Source organism: Antrostomus carolinensis, unplaced genomic scaffold, assembly GCF_000700745.2.
Source record: "Antrostomus carolinensis isolate BGI_N321 unplaced genomic scaffold, ASM70074v2 scaffold15223, whole genome shotgun sequence".
NCBI lineage: Eukaryota > Metazoa > Chordata > Aves > Caprimulgiformes > Caprimulgidae > Antrostomus > Antrostomus carolinensis.
The window spans coordinates 29560-53132 of record NW_010307374.1 but is presented as its reverse complement, the minus strand read 5'-3'; the positions used below and the strand labels follow the sequence as shown (position 1 = coordinate 53132).

At 42.6% G+C, this 23573-nt stretch overlaps 1 protein-coding gene across 1 annotated transcript in view; it reads right to left on the bottom strand.

The window, feature by feature from the left end:
* Nucleotides 1-23573, bottom strand: part of MAPK8IP3 (mitogen-activated protein kinase 8 interacting protein 3) — a gene marked incomplete at its 5' end in the record, with an annotated part of 52452 nt that overhangs the window by 24351 nt on the left and 4528 nt on the right. The window contains 7 exons of the mRNA XM_029084365.1: nt 713-730; nt 2134-2145; nt 6003-6121; nt 8702-8804; nt 11792-12038; nt 17356-17497; nt 21057-21080. Of these exons, the coding sequence (XP_028940198.1) occupies nt 713-730; nt 2134-2145; nt 6003-6121; nt 8702-8804; nt 11792-12038; nt 17356-17497; nt 21057-21080 (665 nt within the window). The remainder of the gene's footprint in view (nt 1-712; nt 731-2133; nt 2146-6002; nt 6122-8701; nt 8805-11791; nt 12039-17355; nt 17498-21056; nt 21081-23573) is intronic.

The window sequence follows — 23573 nt, the reverse complement described above, 5'->3', positions numbered from 1 at the left end:
GTTCATCATCCCCAGTTTTTTTGGACGAAACCTTTTTCCTTCCCATTCTTGAGTCATCTGTCCCTCTCTGCAGCTGTTTTGGGGAGAGAAAGGAACTCTGGTGAAGAGGGTAAGCTACCATGCCATAACTAAAAGCTATACAGGGTCCCAACCATCAGTATCCTCACCACAGCTTCACCTTATTTGTGTGTTACACAGTCACAGTCCAATGCTTTAACCAGTGAGAGGTCTGAAGTCTTGCAATAAAGAAATGGATGAAGCCATCTCAGAGCCACAGAATGGACACTATGAGATAACCTTAAGCAGGCTGTAATGGGAAAGCCTTGATCATGGGGAAAAAAAACCCAACACTGTGGAGTGGCTAAAAGGAGAACTCTTCACTCTTTTGTGGCATGGAGTAAAGGGAAGAAAGGTCTGGACAGAGCCCTGTCTAACAGAGACCAACCTATACTGTCCACCTCCCAGAGCCAATAGTGTGAAGCATCAAAGTGGATAATCAGGTACAAAAAAGAGGAGAATACCCAAACCACCGCTACCAACCAGCTGAGTCCTGCTTCTTGGAGAGGTGATACCACCATCACAAAACGACAAACCAAGGCAATACAAGACATGTGGAGTGATGTTGAGTGAATGGAAGAAGTGTAGAAAAAAAATGCACATTTAAAAAAAAAGAAAGAAAGAAAAAAAAAAGGAAAAAAGGCCTTAGCCTTACCAAAGAAATCATCCCGTACTGAGAGCCATCCCATACGAGAAAGGGAACAGAAAGAGATGAGGACAAAAGGGAAGAAAGGAAGAGAAAAAAAGCAGCCATTAAGTACCAGTCTGTAAACAGCAAACAGAGCAGCTCATCAGCATGTGTACATCTGTGTGTGGTGCCAGTATATGTGATGCTCAATAGTAACTAATCTACACCTTGTCCTGCCTGCAGCCCGGCCTAACAGGTATTTACACCTGAAATGTCAGGACAAGCTCAAGATGAGCTCACCTCTTTCCTCCTTCTTCATCATTTCCCCTGGACTACTCTTCTTGGGTTTCCCATTCCCACAACAAAGGTAGTTCAACAGACATTATGAAGAGGGTGAGGGAAGGACAGGGGCAGGAGGCAAAACAAAAGGGGGAGCAGATATCAAAGCTCTCCTCTGCCCTTTTTGCACAGGCCTAAATCCACTTCCACACCAAAACAAACTCGAACTCAACTTCAGCAGCAGGTTTTCTGAGAAAGGACCATGAAAAAATGGCTTACATGAAAAACAGTTTGAACTAAAAGAAAGGATGATGCCGCCATCCCTTTCTTTTGTAACTTCACAGAGCCAACACCAAGAGGTGCCGGGCAAAGGAACATGACAGAGCGCATCACTGCACAGCATTATGCTATCACGCTGTGTACATCATCCACCTTTACTACAGGGAAAACTTCATCCAATTTGCATTGAAATCAAGAGAGATCCCCTTGACTTCAGCTGAAATTGCATCAGGGCCTAAGTGCATTTTATGGAAAGGTGCAAACCTTTCGACAACAGAGTGTGGCCCTAAGGCAGTGAGTCTCCTCCACCAAAACAAAACAGAGCTATCATTTAAAATCCTATCAGAAAGGCAAAGCTTCCACAAAAGACATAGGCTTTGCCACTCTAATCCATCAAGAAAGTGTCTTTAAGGTCAATACAGCTATTCCAGAAGAGGGCCAGTATGCATTAACTAAGCCACTGTGGCCATTGTGCCCATGGAAGGGACTCCTTACAGTGTGGGTCACCGTGAGACTGGAAACCTAACTCAGTGCTGTGCCCACCCGAGCTCTGATCCAAGCAGCAGTACCCATCCTGACAGAATAAAAACCACTTTGAGCCCCAAGACCTTGAGTGACAGGCTAGTGTAACACAGTGGAGCAAAACTGCAGAAAGCCACACAAGAAAAGCTTATTGAAACTCAGCAGGTGTGTGAGCACGGGGCAGGGACGTCCTGCTGCCCAGGGACCCACCGGTGCAAGGCAACCAAGCGAGGCAAAGGCGGGAGAAGTTTGCAAAGCCAACCGTGTTTGGACAAGAGCAGGGGAGTATCGCACGTGTATACCACATCATTCAACCTCAACAAGGAAAAAAGAAATGAGAAAGGAAACTGAGCAGAGGAGATACACACCTGAGAACTCCCCTATGGGCCATGTCCAGCGAAGCACAGAGAGACAAGGGAAAAAAGGAAGTGAAAAAAGGATCAATCAGTGACTGAAACCAACAAAACAAAAATTTTGTTCAAAAAAAATTAACAATGATTCAGCCATTTCAATGTCAAAAGGCATGAAATAGTAAGGACAGGACCTGCCATGACTATAGATGGCATGACTCTACATACAGGACAAAAAAAAATTAGGGGAAGGTAACCCATGGTAAAACTGCAACCACATGCCTCAGCTACACCGTTTTGCAGACATGAATCTCAGGTAATCTCCCTGGACTGGATAAACCTTTATTTTCTCTTTATTTAGTTGTGTACCAGTGAATACAGAGCAACTAGTTCCCACTACCTTCTCATTTCTCCTCCTCTTGTGATTTTATCAAATAGATCTTCTAATAATAAATGTGCTCTTCAACGATAGTTCCGCTTGCGGAAGACAATTAGCTGCATTTAAAAACTTTGTTTTCTCTTTTTACAGTGCAGTGCTGGAACTCAATTTGATAACTCCACTTCAACTTTTGTACAAAAAAATACACATAAACTTACAGCTAATATGGCTGAATTTCTGTCTTCACCACAAAACCCCTCTTATTTGAAGGGAGGTTTTAATCTCCAACACAAACACAGTTGGGCATCCTAAAACTGAGAGGAAGGACAGGCCCATAGCACACAACCAAAGTGTTCCTTCATGTCCAGAAACTCTCGGGATAGGGAAGAGCAGGAAGGGGGAGATGGGAACCTGCGATTAACAAGTGAATATGCAGGAAAACAGCCAACTAGTGTTTCCAAGGCTGTAGTGAGAAAGAAGGGAATTTGGTCTACAAATACCACTAGTAAAGAACTGTTCTCATCCCACCTTTTTCTCCAGAATACTTCCTATACAAACTCATGTATGTAAAGCAGTATTAGAGGCAGGGGGGGAAACCCACATATTTTATTGATTATTTTATATTTAAAAACTGCAATGAAGAGTGTCAATTTTGTACCAAGAGACATTGGCCGCTTTGCAGATATCAAGAAGGAATGAGTGAGATTTTCCTTTCAAGAAACAGACTTGCCTGCCAGCTACTGCTCAAGATTAATTTCTGTAAGACCCTTCTATTTTAAAGTCCTCTTTAAGGAGATTTCTCTTTCTTTAAGAAACTAAGCCCAAAAGGAGAGAATATTCTTTGAAGACTGACTGCCAAGTTTTGAGACTAGAGGAAGTATTCAAATTTCACTTAGGGGAGGTAAACTTCATTAATTCTTTTGATTTACAGAGAGAAATGAGCTCCAAATATGACCCAGAAAGAGAGAACTCTCTTGGCTTGTAGATCTTGGTTCTTAGATCATGTCCATAAAGCACAATTTCCTCTTTGGCTCTTCATACTCAAAGGTACAGCAGGAAGAGAGAACAATTTATCCAATAAAAAGGGCAAAATTTTGAATAATGTTGACAGATCTGTCAGTACTAAGCTCTAGCCTTTTGCTTCCACTTTTACCAGATTTTCTTACTGCTTTCTATTGCACGAAGAAAAAAGAAAAAAAAAAAAAAGTAGTACAAATCTCATTTCTTGGTCAGAGACATGACCTTTAAGATCTCTCTCTGCCTTCCTCCCTTTGTAAAATCCTGGCAACATGTTCATTTTAAAGAACACTTTAATGTGTACAGAATCACTAGCCAGAACTCAACAAAAGCATTAATTAGATTAACATTTCTCACAGGAAAATCACAGAACTACCTGATTTCATCACAGCCCATCTCCCAGGTTTGAAAAGGAACCAGGAAAAGCCTTCCTATTCTGCTAGCCTGCTGTGGGATCACCTGCAAGAATTCTGCTGCTCTGCCCAAACCAGAAAATTGTCCTGGCACAGAAATGTACTTTTCATAAGCCAGACCTTCATGGTCACTGTTCAATGAAGTCTCTGTACATTTTTATTACAAGCGGTAACTGCCAAACAAAGTCTCACAACCCAAAATCAATCACTGGTCTTTAGGCAGCCTTATTACCGTAAGAGGTGAAGCACCTTGGACTCTAACTGAAACTGCGGTGATCAACCTTGCAAGGTTTGGGCAACTAAAATCTTTGGCCCTTTGAAAACAACAGTCTGCATTTCTCACTGATCACTGGGTGAGAGTACAGGGTAATCCAAAGAAGAACTGGATTCACAGAAGGCAGGTTTCCAGAAATAGGAAACAGGTTGTCTGAAGCAGTTAATACACCAAGCAAATAACTTCATAGAATCATAGGATCACAGGACAATCCCAAAATTCACACCATTGTCCCTGAGGGCCTTGGCCAAATGCTGCTGGAATCTTGTCAGCCTTGGTGCCATGAGCACCTCCCTGGGGAGCCTGTTCCAGGGCTCCACCACCCTCTGCCTCAAGAACCTTTTCCTCATGGCCAACCTCACCCTCCCCTGCCACATCTTCCTGCCATTTCCTCTGCTCCTGGCATTCGTTGGTGGCCAGAGAGAAGAGATCAGCGCCTGCCCCTCCTCTTCCCCTTGGCAGGAAGTTCTAGACCCCCAGGAAATCTCGTCTCAGTCTCCTCCAGGCTGAATAATCCAAGTGACTTCAGCCTCTCCTCATACGGCTTCCTGAGTAGTAACTCTTAGAAGCTCTTATACTCTTCCTGGATAGTAACTCTTAGAAGCTGATAAGTCCTGATGCCTCAGTCGTTTTGGGGAGAGAAGGAAAGCAGCAGACGGCACAGTGATCAGTGGGACACAGTCACATAATCAACCATACACTTTCCTAGATAAGGAAGCACCGGAGGACCAAGATAAAATAGATGGACAATGGTAAGTTTGTCAGTGTTTTTAATGCTTTGATTCTGGTAGGAAGAGAGTTCCTAATAATGTATGTAAACTGGCTAACCAAAATTCATTCTACAGCAAGTAGATGAAGCTTTAACCATCACATCTAGTTCCTACTCTCATCTTAGGAAATACAGACTTTCAGATGAGATCTCTTGCTATGAAACGTATAAAAGGCATATTGCTGGGAGTGCTCGGATATCTCCTAAGGCTCCTTAAATCAAGCAGTAAAATGGAAAGTGAGCTACACATTTATAAACTTTGTCAGCTGCCCATCTTGTCTGAGTATTCAAAGACCACTCATATTGTCCTGATTCAGGAAAACACTCAGCAGGACTTAAGAGCATGATTAAATTCAGTCATGAATTAAGGTCTAGATACTCAAGAGTCAAACACCAAGAAGTATGGTAAGGGCTCAAACTGCTACCTGAGGCAAAGCTGCTTCTCCGATTGCTTCAAAGTCCCCGTCAGGAATATGAAATAGAACCAGACTTCAGGTATTACAAGCTCCTTCAAAATCAGCCTAAAACATGAACTACTACCTCTCTTAGCCTGATTATAAAAGGGTAAAAACTGCAATACAGACCATAATATTTCAATAACATTTAAACACCAAAAACTTAAGAAAAAGAGTTACTTTCTTGCAAATTTCAAACAAACCCTGTATTCCAAGAGAAATTGCTAGTGTGTAAAATTACTGGGGGTGGGGGGGGAAGAAGAGAAATTTGGGGGAGGAAGTAGAAGGATAAAATTTTGTCTTTGAAATGTTTGTGTGGGAGAATCCTCTAGAAAAATAACTTATGCACATAAAGACAACTCAAATAAAAGTTACCCAGCAGTTTAAGTTATTTTCTAAGTAAGCACTACTGTACTGCAGGTATATATTTCAGTCACATAATGTCTCAATTTCCATGCCATTTTTTAAAAGCCAAACATCCAAGTTCTGAAAAAAAAAAAAAGATAATTTAAGTGCTTCTAGAAGCTTAATATAGTCATCATTGTACCAAGAAGACAGACTGTTCTAAGCAAGTTTTTACCTAGCAGATCTGCTCCTTCATCAACATCTCCAATAACCTCGGACCCTGCTGTGGAAAGTTCATGATACAGAGAGTCTGTGTTGATGCCAAATGCTTTGTTCACAATCCCCTGTGTTGGGCTGTTGTTGGAAGGGAAAAAAAAAAAAAAAAAAAGGATTCTTGTTATTTGGCAACATTTAAGCTAGAATATTTCTCTCTGAAATACTGAGCAACCTAGACCACTGTGATCAAAACCATAAGAGCACATTCCATCTGTTCACCATGGGCCGATTCAAGGAACATACTGAATAGAGAAAAAAGCATGTTTTATTCACCATATCAAGGACAAGTACCTATCATGCACAACCTCAAAGCTCACCAAGCTGACTTCCTTTTAAATTGCAATAGCTAATGACTATTCAATATCTGATAGAAAAATTTAAACTCATAGAAGCTCTCAGCCCCTTTTTAGACTCTGCAAGGATTTCCACACTCCTATCAATTTAGATAGCAACCTTAGATAGCAGTAAGATCAGATAAAGACTCAAATGCTGAAACCAGCAATGGTTTTCTTTCTTTGCCAACTAGTAAATGAAATCAGTCTGAAGAGTTAATTTCTTCTTTGGGCAAGTCTATGCACCAAAATGCTGCTTCATGTGTCAGCAAAATGTATTTCATTAAAGGTAAATCAAAGTTAATGTTTTCTAATCATATCACATGGGAGCACATTTCCACCTCCTAGTGTCTTTGGTACCCTCAAGAATCTTCTTGCATTTCTTGACAGTCTCACAGCTCAGACAGAAAATGGCTGTTACAGAAGGTGTGGGTGAGGCAACCTCTGCGATCGTTGTTGCCTACTCTAAAAAATGGTCTTAATGTGGGTATAAACGCTGCCCTGCCTTGTATGAGGAGGATCAGCCAGCATGAGGAGAGGCTGTGCAATTTTTTCAGGAGTCTAACAGAAAGAAGTACTGCTGGAGATTATCTCAAGTTCTGAGGCTTCATTCTTAGATAAATCAAGTCACAGTGATAAAGCCTGGAGGTTACAAATGGGGTGTGGTAGCTGCCTCTGATATTGCAGAGTTACAGCACATTGCAATGAAAAGGAAAAAAAAAATGGTGTTTTTTTTCAATGACAGAAAAATTAAGCTACCCAGACATTTGAGAGCACTGGGGAATTACAAATGGGTGCTGTGACTGCACCAGATTAATCAGTTCACACAGCTGAATGGACAGCACAAGTGGCAAGATGCGACCAGCACTCAGCTTCTGACCTGAAGATACAATTTAGCTTGGACCTACCTCTTTATCACTCAACTTTCAGAAGCTCTATAGATCTCGAAAGCATTCTGCTTTTAAAGCAGCAAGCACATCGTTCAGCAGCTCCAGACTTAGCCTGTGTCTCCTGTAGCTTTCAGTCTCACTCCCTGGATCAAAGATCACTGCCTGAAGAGCTCCCAGTGCAGCAATCCTCTCCATTCCCTTCTTTTCCTTGGGTCTGACCAATTTTTGACCGGATCTTATCACTTACTTTTGTCTTCTACCTAGATTCCTCCTGCACCTGACCCTATAAATTGCCCATGCAACCTCCATATTCTGAGGGGAGCTTAACTGTATATGGTTTCATAGTTGAGAAATGCATCTGTTATTGCTGCTCATACCCTTCTTGACGAGAGTGCTCAAATGGGGGAATCCAGTTCAGATTTGGACTATGAGAAAATCTTGGCTTAACTTTGTCAGGGTATTATCTTCTGCATACCTGTAAGAGCTAGGAGTTACTTTTGCTAGGGTAGTGCCAAATTTTACCCACTGGACAAGGGTAAAAATTAATGAATCCTGGAAAATTAACCACCCAACCTTACTAAAATGAATCAAGGTACCTAGACTAATACACGCCTCACACAAATAAGGTGCCAAAGTTAATAGACTTCAGGGAGACTCCTATTTAAAGGGAGCCTCCTGTTATAAAACAGCTGGTGGATAGGAACCAGGCTAGTTCAGTAAAAGTCTGCTGATTCAGAGGACTCCGTCTAGGTCATAATTGCACTGATGGTTCAAAGTGGCTCTGACCAGCCTCACCTGGGACCTGTACCCACCCACTGGCCCAATGGCTCCCTTTCACCTCAGGCCTTCAGTCATCCTCTGAGGTACACTGTAGGTGTACCTATCTTCATGGATAGCACTGGGACCCTTGCCTTGTCTGGGGCTGCTGATGGAGCTCGTTATCAGTGCTCTGCCCTCTCCATTCAGAACCTGCAGGACTGGCACCATTGTGGTTATTGTCCTCCCTCGTGGAGCAGCCCTGCTCCTGCTCTTCAAACACTTAAAAAAATTAAATCTGTAAAAAGCTTTAGGTTGAAAACCTCACAACTGTTCTCTTATTAGACAAATGCATCTTTCCCTCTTCCTGACAGCTTAAGCCCATGTCCCCTTTGCCTGTCAAATTTTTGTTGCTCCATTTCTCTGTCCTCCCTGATCCAGTAAGGCAGACAAGCCCAGTTCTGGGTCAGCTGGACAGATCCTTCTGCAGATTACCAGCAGACATTTGCCTCCTCTAGAAAACTCAGAGAAGGTTAGGACCCCTCATATTCACTCTAGGCAGAATATATGGACTTTTCTCAGACAGCTGCACCTTGAACTCAGTGTGAGACACAGCATCCATTCCTCACTCCTCATAAAATCAAGCAAAAGAACACACAGTGAAAAGTTACAAACAATACCTGTTACCAGTGCGTTCCAGGCGGGGATCCTGACACATATCCAGCTCTGGAGTCGAGTCTATGATGTCCTGAACATCAGACCACTCATCACTGCTGCCCATTCCTAGGTAAGACAATACATATGATCAGGACTTTCACAGGTTGGTGTTCCTTGAAGGGACTTTTGCAGCTTTGAGTAACAGCAAGTGGCTGATCATCTAAAGTCACAAGTACACCAGTGTCCGGAAGCTGCCCTCAAAATTCCAGAGCAGGGAGACCATAAGCATCACTCCCCCCTCCACCACCATACCAGAGTGTCACCAAGGTCATTGGTCTGAATCCTCATTAAAATGAGAGAACTAGAAATCCTTAATCCATTAAAATAACTTCCAAATAAACATTTTATCTGTCAGTAAAAACTCTTCAGTCACCATGCAGCTTTAGCTGAGATCAAACACAACACAGTGATTTTCTGAACAGCGTCACAAAGATCACTGTAGTTATGAATTGGCACTATTTAGTTTTAATAGAAATAATTTTTCAATACAAATTCTCAAGTCTACAACTGGTTTAGATACACATTACAGTGAAATTTCACTTAAAAACTGAGAGATGAAATCTGCTCTGGTTTCTGTATAATCTACAGCCTGAAGCCAGTATTTACAGAATAAGGAATTTCCTCCTCTTGTCAAGTCACATTTACTGGATATCAAACTGTTCAAATGCTCAGACTTGCACCTATTCTAAACAAGCAATATGAACACAGTGTCTGTTCACACAAGAAACTCTTTAAGGATTAGAGACCTAGTTTGTAAACTGCATTAGTCGTTCAATGCTGTTAGCTGTGAAATTTCTGACTTTTCCAAACAGCCTCAGTAGCCAAATATACAAAGCCCATGACAACTTGAGTGTCAATTTTATTCTTTTAGGCTGACATTGTGCACCAGCTGGCAACAAATGCCATGTCTGAAGACAAAGAGTGATGTGTATCTGTTGCCAAAGTAGGCATCCATATACCAGTGTTTCTCAAGCTCACAGAAACAGACTTCCTTTTCTTTATTTTTTCAAGCTGGGAAGCTTTTCTGCAAATACCTTTGAGTACCTTTTTTCCATAGTTCGGCTCTAAGGCATGTGCATCACTGACAGTCATTTTAATTACTGATGCATAAAATACATAATTAAAATTCAAGTATCTGCGTTTCTCCTCAGTATGGAGATGATTTTATATTATGTGTGAAAAATACCTGAAAGGTTGAACATGCAGAGCATGTAGGAAAGATACAACTGCCTGCCTTGAGCAGATTCCACAATATCATACTTCCACCAAGAAGAAAGAAGCTTTCACATGCACAATGACTTCAGAGTTGCACACATATCGAAGAGAGCGGACTTTGACCCAAGGAAGCTATTGATAGTAAATGAGCTTGTAAAGCAGCAACCACAAAAACAAGGGTAAATATTTATGGGGTATTCGAACTACTGACATCTGTGCCCAGTTTCTCCGGTATCAATGCTTATGCTGACTTGCCTTGGCCAGGATCACTGAACAGATCACAATTTAACAGTTAGCTATGCAGAAGCCATATGCTATTATGGACAACTACAGCAGTGTCTGGCAGATTGACATCTGTGACCCTGGGACCCCCTCAACTGGTAATATAAATGTAGAATGGGACTCAGTCATGACAATTCTCATTCATGTGCTACAACAAAAGATGTTACAGGTTGGTTTATAGTCTTAATTTGTTAGGAACCAGCTTGTGAATGTTAGCTGAGGAATCTCCTCTGTATTACTTAGGAAAAAGGACGGTCATCTGGTTCAGATGTTAACCTCAGAGACCTATGTTTGTCCCTGCGCTCCTGCACAGACTTTCCTTATGATCTTCAGCTACTTTCACAGTCCTTTTGTATAGGAGTTCATGACCTGTGAAACAGATCACTTCTCATTTCTGAAGTCCAAATACAATATAGGCTGGGAGTTGCTCAGATACTACATTGGTACAGCTATACAAAAAAGCACAGAAAGGGGCTTTTATCATGTTAGTACACCATTTTCTTTATTTAAACAGCCTGGTGCTCAACATTTAAGTGATGGCTTTTCTGCCAAGAAATGACGAGTTCAAATTCCTAAAGGACGCTGGGAAATGGAGAGAAAACAACTGTAACTTCCAAAGATTTGAGGGGTTTCTTATATGAGAAATAGACTAAAAGAAAACAGCTTATTCAGCTGAGAAAACCAGATGGATATAATTGCTATTTTTAAACACATTAAGGTATGGGATAAACACATAGCAGGGAAAATAATTATTTAACCCGACTGACAAATTTGTCATATGATCAACTGGACACAAAAAACTTACAAATAAATCACAGAATCACACACAGAATCACAGAATGTTAGGGACCGGAAAGGAAATCCAAAGAGAAAACTAAACGGAAGCTTTTAACTATCATATTTATAAGGTCCAGAAATAGCTTTCCAAAAGCTTGGTTAGACTAAGATAGGACGTGACTGTTCATGGAAGAGGTTCTATGTTATGGATTAATGCAACTGCAGGGAACTGAACTCAATAACCTATTCCCATCTTCTGTGTTTGTGAAACTATACATATTACTGATGTTTTAAAAATCTGCTACACAGAAAACTGTCAACATCCAATTAGCCCTGTCTCACTCACATACCTTTCTAAGTAAGGTTACCTCAAATTCTGTACTTATGAAGCTGATTACCCCTCAGTCTCCCAGACTCTTCCTGCAACAGAGGGACACAGGGCAGGTAGTGATAGGACAAGGGGTAATGGCTTCAAACTGGAAGAGGGGAGGTTTAGATTAGACATTAGGAAGAAATTCTTTACTGTGAGGGTGGTCAGATACTGGAACAGGTTGCCCAAGGAAGCTGTGGCTGCTCCTCCCTGGAAGTGTTCAAGGCCAGGTTGGATGAGGCTTTGAGCAACCTGGTCTAGTGGAAGGTGTCCCTGCTGATGGCAGGGGGGTTGGAACTGGATGAGCTTTAAGGTCCCTTCCAACCCAGACCAGTCTATGATTCTATGACACAAGCACTGGGAATTTAATTACTTTAATGAGCAAGTACCCAAGCTCCAGCTTCCTTACCTATGCTGACATTCCTCATCTCCTGTGTGACCTGGACTTCCATGTTCCGGCTGTTCCGCTTTTCTCGTGCCCTCTTATTGCTCTTGGTCGTGCCATTGTATTCGCTGATGGGCTGGATGCTCTCGTTCAAGGGTGTGACGGCAGCAGAGGGCACAGATGATGTGGGAGTGTTGGACTTAGTTCCAGTGGTGCTTGGTGTGGCAGCTGCTGAGGACTGCCCAGATTCGGACATTTCATCTTGGGGGCACTATTACAATTACAGGGTGGGGGAGGAACAAAAAAGGAAAAGCACAGCTATACATTTCAATTAATCTCCCATTTGTTGGTGTATGGCTGCCTTAAAGCATTATGGAGAATGAGTCTTGCTCACTGTACCAGCGCTTGCTGCTGTCACCAGGCACTGCAACCACAATGAAGCAGTGAGTTCACGTGCTGAACTCAGCAAGCAAATCCCACCCGAGAAAGGATGGACAACCTTCCTCCTTTACTACTAAACACCGTTCTTCACAAGTCAGATCAGTATGTGATCTCTTCATCATGCATCTTAGGAAAGGTGGCCTTATCCTAAGTGAAAAGCACCTGCAGCTCACACTGACTACAGTGGAAGCTGAAGGGCTTTAGCACTTGCAGTGAGCTAGGCCAGCATTTCCCAAGACTGGAAGGCAACATAGATATTGCCTGGGAAGGATCAGAAGTGGCCTCTTGCAGATCTTGGATGATGTCATGACTGTAAGCCATCAACACAACCTGGATGAGAGAACAGCAAAGTGGTTTTGACACTAAACTGCAGAAGCAAAGCAGGTATCAAGCTAGGATGGTCTGACTTTGCTAGCACAGGAGACCTATGTCCCCACACCACCTTAAGCAGAAGCTAGCCAGGCATGAGTCCAGCTTGACAACACAACAGAAACAGGGGTGGTCTCCCCACTTCCAAATGACAGGATGACAAGACCCAAGAATTCAAAAATCAGAAGCTGACAAATTACCATAGGAGATGGATTCCCAGTGTGAGTGTGCACAAATAGCTCTCAGTTTTACAGACATTACAGCCCCATTTCTTGTAACACCACCCCTTGAAAAACATGGGAGGCTTTCAAGGCTCTGTCAGGATTTTATACTGTGACCTTTGTTTGTCAATTAAAACAGCACTGCTTCACAGTCAATCAATTAACATCTTGACCAACTCTGTGATCACTCCCAGACCCAAACGAGATCTCCCCATTCTTCACAGCAGCCCACTCTAATTACTGCCTGCAGGGAGATGACAAAATTAATGTTGAGAGTTATATGTGATAATGACTTGCAATTGGGTGCAGTGACATTCAGCATCTGCACATCCAGACCCAGCTTTGATCTTTACTACTTGCCTCTTCCCTCCTGTGCAAGTACTAGAAAGATCCTGATTCTGCTCAGAGGTTGCTCTGAGCCTCCCAACACTGGAGCTGTGATGCTGTTTCACTTCACTAATTTGGAAGTCTTGTTCTCTTGTTCTAATAACAAGTTCACACCATGACAAAAAAAAATTCAAAATGAGATGAGAGAGAAGACTGAAAAAAAAATGGTGACTTAACCCTTTGCAGCCATTTTAAAAAAAATCTGTAATCTTATTAAGATTTTCCTTTAATTAGACTGGCCTCTATATGCTTATCTAAATATACCCTGCTGTACATTGCACTGTGGAAGTCAAAGGTTTCACACTGCATCTGTGCATTTATATTTGAAATTAAGATTTTTTTTAAAACTGTGTTATGATTAAACACAATCCACATTTTGTATATGGTTTCTGCACTGTAAGTCCAAACAGCACCCACATTCCCACATGGACTTTCAAATCATCTCCCTGCATATTTGCTGATTTTAGCATCAAGACTGAGATGGAGACTTTTCACTTAGGCTGCTACATGTGAAAACCACACTTCCCACCTCTACTTCATATTCCTGTTTCAGGAGCTACTTTCCTAATATGTGAAGAAAAAAAAGTCAAACCAGGTTTTTGAGAACAAATCTGATCCAGTAAGCCTTGTACTACTTCAACTGCAGTTTGCTTGCTGTGCTTTCTAACGTACAAAGGGACAAAGAGTATCAAGTGTAAAGTGCAAGTACAAAACCTCTTTCCCCAGACAAAACTTCTGTTGGATGAAAGGATTCAGAAATGTTCTTGTACGCGCTGTAAGTCTATAAGCATAACCAAAGTCCATAAGCATCTTGGCACTGTAAAAGAGACACCCAGGTGGGTCCACATGACATTTCTTGTTCTTAGGAACTAGATGTTATTCAAACACCCTGTACCATCAGTGCCTATAGGGTGGTATTGTATCAGAGATACCCTATAACTTCTTGTTTATTGACATAATCTGCCCCTCACTCAGAACACGACAGTGAGTAATTACCCAGGACTTTCACTGACTCTTTGGTTATACCTCTGAGTTTTATATTTACCTAGAAAAGGTACTTTATCAACCTACCAGCCTGCACTGAAGAAATTCCTCCCAAATGTAAATACTACTAAGGCGTTCCTCTTCACAGTCCAGAAGCTCTATTAATCTTTGCTGGTATCTCTTCCTTCTATTGTCCCGAGTGCTTCGTTAATGCTAGGTATTCCACTAAGCATATGTCTCTCCTCTACAGTGTAGGAGGCATTCTCCATAACCCATAGCTCACCCAAAGAATACTCTCCACAACCACCACTTACCTACAGCCATACCTGTCAACCTCCTAAACATCAAATGTGTAGTAGTGACCTCCAAAATGCATTGCAAAGGCCCAACATTCATAGCAGTCATATGTCACCATGAGAAGCCACAATTGTATGGTTATAACACTGAAAGCATAGTACATAAAAACAAAAATGTTAAGGACTTTCATTTCCAAAACATTATATAAAATGAATGTACAACTGAATGTAAAAATAAAATAATATAATGACAGCAACTAAAACAGAAAATAGTAATAATAAGTATACAAGGACACTTAAAATATAACTATAGTATGGACCCATGAAGAAGGAAAACTTGTCAGAAAAATCAGGACGTACATACTGGGAAGGTGAGTCGTGCGCGCAGTTGATGTCAGTGAAATATCAGAGCTGCTAAAGGAGAGGTGAGGAGTGCATGAGCAGTACTGCTGAGATTTCAGTCATTCATAATATTTAAGAAACAGCATTCCAGTCAGAGAGTGTGCAAGAAGCTCGCAGGAGGAAAATCTCCATTCCAAATTGCAAAGCTAGTAAGACAGTCAATCACATCCTTTAATTACTCATAGGTTTGCTCCATACTCTGAGGAAATCCTCCATAACACACCACTCCACCCAAGTCTTCCACAGTCCAAGCTCTCTAACTCCACCCTACTGGCTAGCATCCTCAAACTCAGTATCCCATTTCCGAGTTTCCCTAGTGAGCACCAACACAAATCCCAGCACTACCCATCAGATACATTTGGAGAAGCACACTACTACTTCTGCACAAAGCTTTCCTGGAGCCAGAAATGGATTTTTTTGCCTGACACTACCACCAACAAATCACTAAGAGATCCAGTCAGTAACCCTCCATTACCTGAATTTAGACATCAAAGCTTCCAATTTATCTCAGTTCTTGTTGCATTCTCCTGCAATGCAGATGCTAGGTTATCAGTGAGATCCACTCAACTTCTTTCAGAATTTCTGCAATGGTACTGCTTAAAAATTACAACTTAGCAAGTCTGTGGGACGCCAATGTCCTCCCAGCTCTTCTCTAAAAATTAACCACTGCCACACACACCTGATCACTAGAGAGCTCAAGGGCACATTCACACCATAGTGTGCATCACTGCCTGGAGATCCCAAGGAATAAACTGGTTCCAGAACCCAAAATGGGTTGGTCTCCGTGCAATTTGGTTGCTTGTCTGTGTCCTTGCTGCAGTGTTGTGTTGGCACAACACTAGTCTGAAGAAACACATTAATGGTCTATCTTCATTTCCACCATCCTTAATTACGTTACTGCACTGTGGCATTGCTATTTCCTAAATCTCTCCAGAGGCAAAGCTCTCCAGAAATGACTGTAGGATGACTGGCATTCTGCAAGTTGCTGTGTTTCCCCAACTTTTGTGCCTCCAACACTACAGCAAGGGTTGGGTTCCAAGAACAGTCTCCACCCTATTCAAAGATCTTGCTTTTGGATTTCCAGCTTCTATGATGGCAGAGCGCTGACAGAGTGCTAAGGTTTGTGCTGTGCTACGCCTGGCTACTTTACAAAGGCAGCATTAAAAAAGGGAAGTTGCTGCTTTGTTTTCTGTGTAAATTTTGAATTTGTCTAAATTTCTTGTGCTATGCACCAAGGAGGCCACACGTGCAGGGTCCCTCAGGCCAAAGTACCATTAATGTAATCTGGAGACAGGCAGAATAGGTACAACAACAAGTTGGGATTTTTCTTTCTTTTTTTTCCCCTCCTCTTTGCCTTTACTGCCTTAATGTATTTTACAGGATTAGTGATTTACAACTTCTCAAAAAGGGATCAGTCTTTAGATGTGACATATAACACACCTGATGTTCTACAAATTCCAGGCAGAGAGAAAGTAAATTTTACCAGATGCTTTTAAAACAGACCAGAAGCTCAGTGAGATACTGGTGGACATACTGTAAAGCCATGCTGGGTAGATGCACCACTGGCTCCTCAGGCCCGTCACCAGGCATTTGTGGAACATCATTCAGAGAGGAATTTGGTGGGATCCTGAGCACAAAGACTTTAAGGAGTCTACAGGTACAGCTCATGGGAAATGTGGGTCACCGTGTGTAGTCTAAACTCTAAACAACTGCAGTGAGCCGTCAGCTAAGAGTACAATATCTGGGTCTTTGAGCTCAGACCAGTCTCCGAATGGCAGAACAGAGCACCACAAGCAATAGGCAGAGCCATGCAGCTGCTTCAGTGCAGTTGCAGTGCTGTGAGTTTTTTGGCAAGCCCCAGTACAGAAGGCAGCACATTGAAGGTGACAAGTGTACTGAAGGAAGACAATGCAAGTCTAGAGCAATAACGAGATATACAAGGAACTGAAGACCTGTAAGCACAGTGCAAGACTTGGGCATCCAGAGAGGGTTAAAAGACCTTTTTACTGAAGATAGAAAGGCCAGAACAGTGATTAGTCAAAAAGGACAAACACTGGAGAGCAAGCACAATCTAACACTGCTCCCAGCTGAGGTGCAAAAGCACTGCTTTTATTGAGGGGGAGAGAAGGGAGAGGTTCCACCATTTCCTCTCCCAAACAACCTATAAAAAAGTGAGGGATTTATCTTCCCTAAATCTCTAACTGCCTCCCCAAACATTCCTCTCAACTTGGAGCCAGCCAAGTAAAGGAGGTCTGGCATATGGTGAGACAAGAAGCATGAGGAACAGTGTCAAATCCCTCCCGCACCGTATGCCAGATCTGCAAGAGAATATCCTCCCATCTATGGCACAGCTACCAAGGGAGCAGACACAGCAGGGAGAGGCTGCAAAGGGTTATGGACACAGATCGATCTCCATCTTAATGAAAAAGTGGGATGCTGTTGACAGTAGGAGAGTGGGAAACCCTTGCTCCGTGATTGTCTATAAAACCTTGTAGCTGGAGTTGGACTGCAGCTGGCCGAGGTCACTCAGGTGCCAGTGGTCCAGTGTTGGGACGATCTTGGCCCCTATCGGCCCACGTACCATGCCATCCGCGAGGGGGAAGACATTCAGAGAGTTAGGACGTTCCTTCCTGCTAAACAGAGAAACAGAGAGAGAGAGGGGAAACCAATCTGTTAGCCGTTTATAAGGTTCTTCTAGAAAAGAAACAGCACACTAGCTTATGTGAAATGTTAGTCACTAGAAATTGAATTGCACTCATTCCCTTCACACAGCAGCTGTATCAGCTCCCAACTCCCACACTTCCACTGTCTTGTCTACTCAGACACCCGGTGTCTGCTGCTAGAGCCATACTTCTTCCTGGGGAGACTCTAAGAGGGAGGGGTTCAAGTGACCACAATGGGCACGACTGACTTCTTCATCAGTACACAATATTTTTGGGGAATGTAAAAGTGCAAGAAATCATCAGCTAATTTAATTCAGTGTATCTTCTGAGAAACAAATGTACCACAGGAAAGAAGCCACAGCAAACAACTCCAACCCCCACAAAAAAAAAAAAAAAAAAAAGCTCCTATAGATCCTAGAAATGTCATCACCGGGTCAGGAAGTAAGAGTCATCTACATGTCACTACTGTACATTCCACCCCAAATCTGGTTAGCTCCAACAGCAGAAATCAGAGGCTTTTGGATCACTTCCAATATTAAGCAAGAAAAATAATATTTGTACTCTCTAATCTCCCCTTCATATTACAATCCATATTCCAATGCACTCAAAATTCAGAAATTAAATAAAGGTATAAATTAATGTATCATTCCTATTGCTAGATGCCTGTAATTTTGCATTCTTCATTCTCTTCTTTCTGGCAATTGCAGGTGAATAGCTAGCTGCGGGTTTGATTATGAATATAAAAGCTGGCACACATTTTGAGACCAAGTTCCAGTGGGAGAAAACCTAGAGCAAGCAGTGGAGCTGGAAGAGGCTGCAGCAGCAGGCTGACACCAGCAACTGGTTTGGTGCCAGAGGCGGATCTGCAGGGACAGAGCATTTAGGGGATATCCCCAGCAGCCTCCATTAGCTGGACCCCAGTGGTCCTGCAGACAGGAACGAAGCTGATCCCCTCTCTGTGTGACATGCACCCAAAAAGGGGCTCAGTGATGGTACTTCACCTGCTCCTGTATGGGACTTCCGCTTACTGGTGTGCGGAGTGATGAAATCCGCCCTTCTGTACACCAGTATTAGTAACAGTAGACCTTCATGTGGCTTTCTTTAATCATCATCAGCACTGGTCTGATGACTGGGCTAGGAAACCATCACAGCCACCTTACCCTCACATGACCATGGGTGAAACGACTGCAGCAGGACCTAAGGCCCTCTGGGATGTATGCAAACACACTAACACAGGAGATGGTACACGAACCAGCTCATTTATGAAGGAAGGAGGTGTAGTATCTAGCAGAGGAGACAATGTTTGTGGAGAAAATCAAAATGCCCAGCCTTCCTATTCTCAGCACTGCCTGGCCAACACAGTGTGCCACACCACTGTGTCAGTGTTGCTTGTGCTGAGGAATAATAGCTTGCTGTGGCCTCTCTTGAGTAAACAAAAAGAGCAGAAAGGTGTTTCCACTGTGGCCCAGGAATGAGATATGGGATGCACTTTTCCCAAGAATCTGCATTAAAATCCTCTTCTGAAGATCTTAAAGACTCATACATAGAAGTTTTGTAGACAAACCCTTTTACAAAGACAAGCACGTAACTGGATTTTAGAGGAAGACAGATCATTGACACAACCTGATTAACCTTACTTCCTTTTATAGAGAAGATGCTTTGAATCTTTCAACAAATTCAAAACCAGATTCATGTATGATCATCAGTTTCCTTGTAGCCTTTCCACTCAAAAGGCATCTTGGTGCTTGTTACTTTTAAATATTAACAACCGCTAAAGGTTTACAGAAAACATTCCACGACTGTTTGTCTAAATACCGATTTATGATCTCTGTCCTGCTATTTACATCTGTTCCTAATAAAGTACATTTACCTCTGTCTTCCTGCATTTACCTCTCTTTACCCTATTGTTATCATTCCAAGACCCTGAAAGTTTCTAACAAACAGCTATGTTTTAAGTTTCTAAATAATATACTATGGATTTTTTTCCCCTACTATGAAATCTTCACCCCTGGCACTGTCCTGATCTAAAAGTCACAAAAATTATAGTCGGTTATGTATAAGAGATTATGAAAAGATTCAAAACTAGAACTTCATGCCACAAAGACAGAAAATTCCTAGTTTCACAGTTAAAGAAATAACTCAAGGGTCCCAAAGAGTCTACTTCAAAAGAATAATTCTTTTCAGAGAGGGGAAAAAAAAAACAGGCCATTTTTTGTGCTGCTTTAACTATTAGCTTCATATCTTTCCTCTTCCTCAGGTTAGAAAGATGGTCTCAAGGGAGTCATGCTTCACATGTGAAGCAGCTGGAGAAAATTTCCTGTAACTGCAAAGCATGCCTTGCAAAACAAGTAGTGCAGTCAGAGTATCTAACAACATCCTGTTACATAAACGCTTTTGACTACGCTGGGATGGCCTGACGTAATTCACTGACAGCACTAAGAAGATGAGCCACCCCAAATGTAGGCTGAGAGATACACTAAATTATACTTCCACTTTAGATAACCTTTGTCAGATTTATTTTGGGAACCAATAGCTGATTTCTACGTTCATATACAAACACATGCACATTTAACATGCAAGGAGATACAGCACCTCACTGAATGTACAGTGAATGTATGAACTTCCCAGTCTCCACTAAACAGAGAACAGAGGTACAATGTCTCCAGAGCATCAGAAGCTGTAGGATCTTCAGGAAAGAATTTTAATGTAGATTTTTAGGAAATTTCCTACTGAATCTCCCAGGGAAGGGAAAAGTGCTAACACCACAGAAGAGCTAACTTTAGCTCTGCAGTCCTGGAGTTGACTATCAGTCTTCAAAGAAATTCAGAATATCCTCAGGGACGGTCCAAATTTTGAATGCTGGAGTAATGCTCATACGCCAAATTCTTCCCAGGACAGTGTTACTCTTAACGCTTAGTTAGTTCCACCTCGTGTTACAAGGTAAACAGCAAACTCCCCAGTAGAGGTTTGCAGTAGCCAAAATGTGGGATCAGGATGCTCTACAAGTTACCTCCTAAAGCTTATAAACCATAACAAAACTACAATTTGTTTGCCAGCATTTAAAGATGAGAACTGCTGTCTTTGCAGAATCCGGGCGCAGAACTCACTGCCCAGCCTGAAGTCAGAAGTGCCTTTGGAGAGCTGCTAACAGTGACATGCATTTTCTGCCCTGCTTAGAAAATATTCATGCTTTGTACTCTAGAGTAAAATAAGGGAGAAAAGATGACTTTTTAAAACATTGTGGGACATGAAGTGTAAACGTCCAATCATAGAGGACTGATCCTGGTTTGGGACCAAAGGTCTGCATCTCCTGCATTGTAGCACAAAAGCTTCTCCCTGCTGTGTTATCCCAGCAGCTTGGCAGCTCTCTCTGCCTCACCCAAATGAGCAAGTCTAACACAGGGGCCAGAAGACAAAGAGGACAAACACACCAGTACACTACATTCCCAGCATCGCACTGTTACCACTCAACAGCAACCTCCAAAACTAGGATTAACAAAAGTTAAAATGCAGCAATAAGATTTACCTTTTCCTCCATGACTGGCGATGACTGCAGTGGCAAACATAACAGCCAAAACAGAGCAGCAATCGCACAAAAAGCAAGACAAAAAAACAACCATTAGAGAGCAAAGGTCATGCAAACGTGCAGCCCTACACGGTGTGTGCACGCACTGCAAGCCACACCGCGTGGAAGCGTGCACCCTACTCATCACCCCTCTTGGACAGTGGTAGATACACACACCCCCCAACCACAAACTTCTCCAAGTGACCAGGCAAACATACTTGGTGTACTTAGTCTCACACAAATGCGCACCCCTATGCAGTCTATCACACCCAAGCACATCCACAGATGAAAATAAATAAATGCATTCAAATCTGTGTGACAGCTCTGAGAAATTACACCCATATCCCCCCTGAGTGCACATCAGTGCACCAAGATACACCCAGCTGTGCAGAGACACAAAACCACATCTGTCCCAAGTGCTTGTGCACAAGCACGTACGAACACAGAGCTACTCACGCACGTACACACGCAAACAGTGCAAAGCTTGAAATTAAGGGAAAATCTCATTTCCCACTGGTGGTTCCTACAAGCTACGATCATAGCCCCATCGGGGGCTTTCATAGACATGTAGTGTTTTTCTTTTATTCTTTCCAAGGCGAATAGCAATATGCCACACTTAAAAGGGTAAAAGACTAATTTCTCTAGTATGAAGAGGCAATTCTTGAGGAAAATTTTGCCCTTCATCCCAGAGAATGGCAATTTTGCAGATACAACCAGTAACACTTTTCACTGTGCATCTCTTTCACAGAATGAAAACATAAAGCCACAATTAATATTAGCTTATTTGAAAGTCAGGGAAGTAAAATGTCATTAAAATCAATTTCTATCATGCAGTCCAAGCGAAATTTGGCAGGTGCATATTTGAACCACCCTTTAAAAGAGAGAGGCCCTAACCATGCTTTGCTTATGGTACTTTTACATTTTACCATGTAAGTACTTCCACAGATATATTCTTATTTACAGAAGGATAAGTGGGAAGGGAAACAAGCCTAACACACTTATCCCATTTCAGCTGTAATACTAGGATCAGACGATGTTCTGGGAGCTCAGTGTGGACTTCCAGACTGCGAGTGGGAGAGGAGAAGGAAAAAAAATAGACTGGTAAGGGAGACTTTACGAACAGAACACCTAAAAACAACTAGCTCTTTTCACACCATGTCTTCTGTTGCTTTCTACATCCTCCATGCCTGTCTCTTTTGCCTAGGAAGGCTGCCATCTATCTTTTGATTTTTTTCCTCCAATAGATTTTTAAATTTTAGACAATCCAATTTTAGCCAGACCCAAGCACTGTATTGTTAATTATTTTTTATTCCCCTAAACTACCTTCTGTTGTGGGACTAATTTACTGTTTTGCAGAAAACAGAGCACAGAAATAACTCACTATACAGACCACTCAACAACTACAACAGTCTTTAGCTGTTCCTCTCCAGAAGAAATATTTCAAGATATTACTTTCTGAAAGGCTGATTTAACTGGTGAAGTTCCCATGGACTGGAAAAGGGGAAATGTAACCCCCATTTTTAAAAAAGGAAGTAAGGAAGATTCGGGGAACTACAGGCCAGTCAGTCTCACCTCTGTGTCTGGCAAGATCATGGAGTAGATCCTCCTGGAAACTATGCTATGGTGCACGGGAAATGAGGAGGTGATTAGTGACAGTCAACATGGCTTCACGAAGGGCAAATTGTGCCTGACCAATATGGTGGCCTTCTATGGGATTACAGCACTGGTGGATAAGGGAAGAGCAACTGATGCCACCTACCTCAACCTGTGCAAGACACGTGACACTGTCCTGCACAGTATCATTGTCTTAAGCTGGAGAAACATGGATTGGACAGATGGACCATTTGGTGGATAAGCGATTGGCTGGATGGTCCCACTCAAAGCGTTGCGGTCAATGGCTCAATGTCCAAGTGGAGACCAGTGACTGGTGGTGTCCCTCAGGGGTCGGCATTGGGACCAGCACTGTTTAAAATCTTTGTCAGCGACATCAACAGTGGGATTGAGTGCACCCTCAGCAAGTTTGCCAATGACACCAAGCTGTGTGGTTTGGTCAACATGCTGGAGGGAAGGGATGCCACTGACAGGCTTGAGGGGTGGGTCTGTGCAAACCTTATGAAGTTCAACAAGACCAAATGCAAGGTCTTGCACCTGGGTCGAGGCAACTCCAAGCACAAATACAGGCTGGGCAAGAGAATGGATGGAGAGCAGCCCCGAGGAGAAGGACTTGGGGGTACTGTAAGACAAAAAGCTCAACATGAGCCAGCAATGCATGCTCGCAGCCCAGCCCTGAGGCCAATAACCGTGTCCTGGGCTGCAGCCAGGGCAGGAGGTCAAGGGAGGGGATTCTCCCCCATTTACTCTGGTGAGATTACACCTGCAGTGCTGTGTCCAGTTCCAGGGCCACCAACAGCAGAAGGACATGGAGCTACTGGAGCCAGTCCAGAGGAGGCCACGAGGATGATGCGAGGGCTGGAGCAG